General features: G+C 43.9%; 1 protein-coding gene across 1 annotated transcript; it reads left to right on the forward strand.

Moving 5' to 3' along the window:
- Window positions 1–46: 46 nt before the first annotated feature.
- Pmar_PMAR003912 (hypothetical protein) lies at window positions 47–463 on the forward strand (the record flags this gene model as incomplete). The annotated part of the gene is made up of 2 exons (XM_002786847.1): window positions 47–138; window positions 218–463. Coding segments are annotated over 2 exons (338 nt in total), but the record flags the coding sequence as incomplete, so codon positions are not given.
- Window positions 464–1,158: the final 695 nt, after the last annotated feature.

Here is a 1,158-nt window from a genome sequence, read left to right on the forward strand (position 1 = left end):
GTCGTCTGGCTTATCCTAGGGTGTCGGTTGAAATGATTGTCATCAGTTGACGGTGACCAGAAGGAGTTCGATAGACAAAGAGAATACCTCGAGAAGTGTATTAATACTCTGAAAGAGAAGCACGAGAAGGCAACTCGGGTGAGAAGTAGAATTATTATTCTGCTCACTATTGGGGAAGCTATGTGCTTGGGCAATTATGTGTATGTCCTCCTTCAAGGTTCACAGAGCTACGAATACTAGAGTTATGCAGGACAACGTGACGTTGATCAAAGAAATCAACATTCTACGGAGAGAAGTATCATTCCTGAAGAACGAGCGAGCTGCAGAAAAGCGACTGAGTTTGCCCGAAAGCTCAGAGATTCCTGTGTCGACGATTGAGCAAGAATCTACTGGAAAATGCCTGGATGCCGTGCAGCGCGAGGTTCGCCATATATTGTATGCCATTGATTCAATCTGCATATAGTATCATCGCAGTAGGTTGGCATTTTGATAATAAGTCATAGCTTTATATTGTCTATCTTCACTGCTTGCCATTCATGTGATATAATCATGTTCAACTTATGGTAATCATCTCCAGCACTGTGGGTTACACTCTACCAGTGCCCTAGAGTCACCGTGACCCTAGGTTTTGAGCTCGGATCGAAATGAGTGAAACCAAGACGCTGTCACTCCAGGATCCAGCATTTTTAAGCCTCGATTCACTGTTATCGAAACTTGCTCTGATAGACCGCCTCGCGAAGGGCGTATTTTTGACAAGGGCTTTGTGTCAGGAGATCGAAGCGTTGAAGTGTGCACTCGAGGAGCTTGATAAGTCAGCATCAGAAGTTGTGGGAGATGCTACGATATCCGTTGCATGACTACGCTCTGTTGAGGATTAACCAGTCGTAAGTTACGACTCGTAACGGAACTTTTTGTGTTCTTCATTGGGATTGGCGACGTAATCTTATCATTTCATATCCAATCGACGATTAGTAATCGTACATTCAGTCACGCAACAGAAGAACGCAGCGAATAAAGGGTTATGACCATCTTGGCGAAACACTCTTGCACCGGATCGATTGAAATTTTGAACATTAGCGCTGACTGCGATATTGTGAAAGACAAAAGAATATCTGGCCAAGTTTAGCAATGTTTGATCACAACTCGTTACATAGCGGT

Source organism: Perkinsus marinus (assembly GCF_000006405.1).
Source record: "Perkinsus marinus ATCC 50983 genomic scaffold scf_1104296930598, whole genome shotgun sequence".
Lineage (NCBI taxonomy): Eukaryota > Perkinsozoa > Perkinsida > Perkinsidae > Perkinsus > Perkinsus marinus.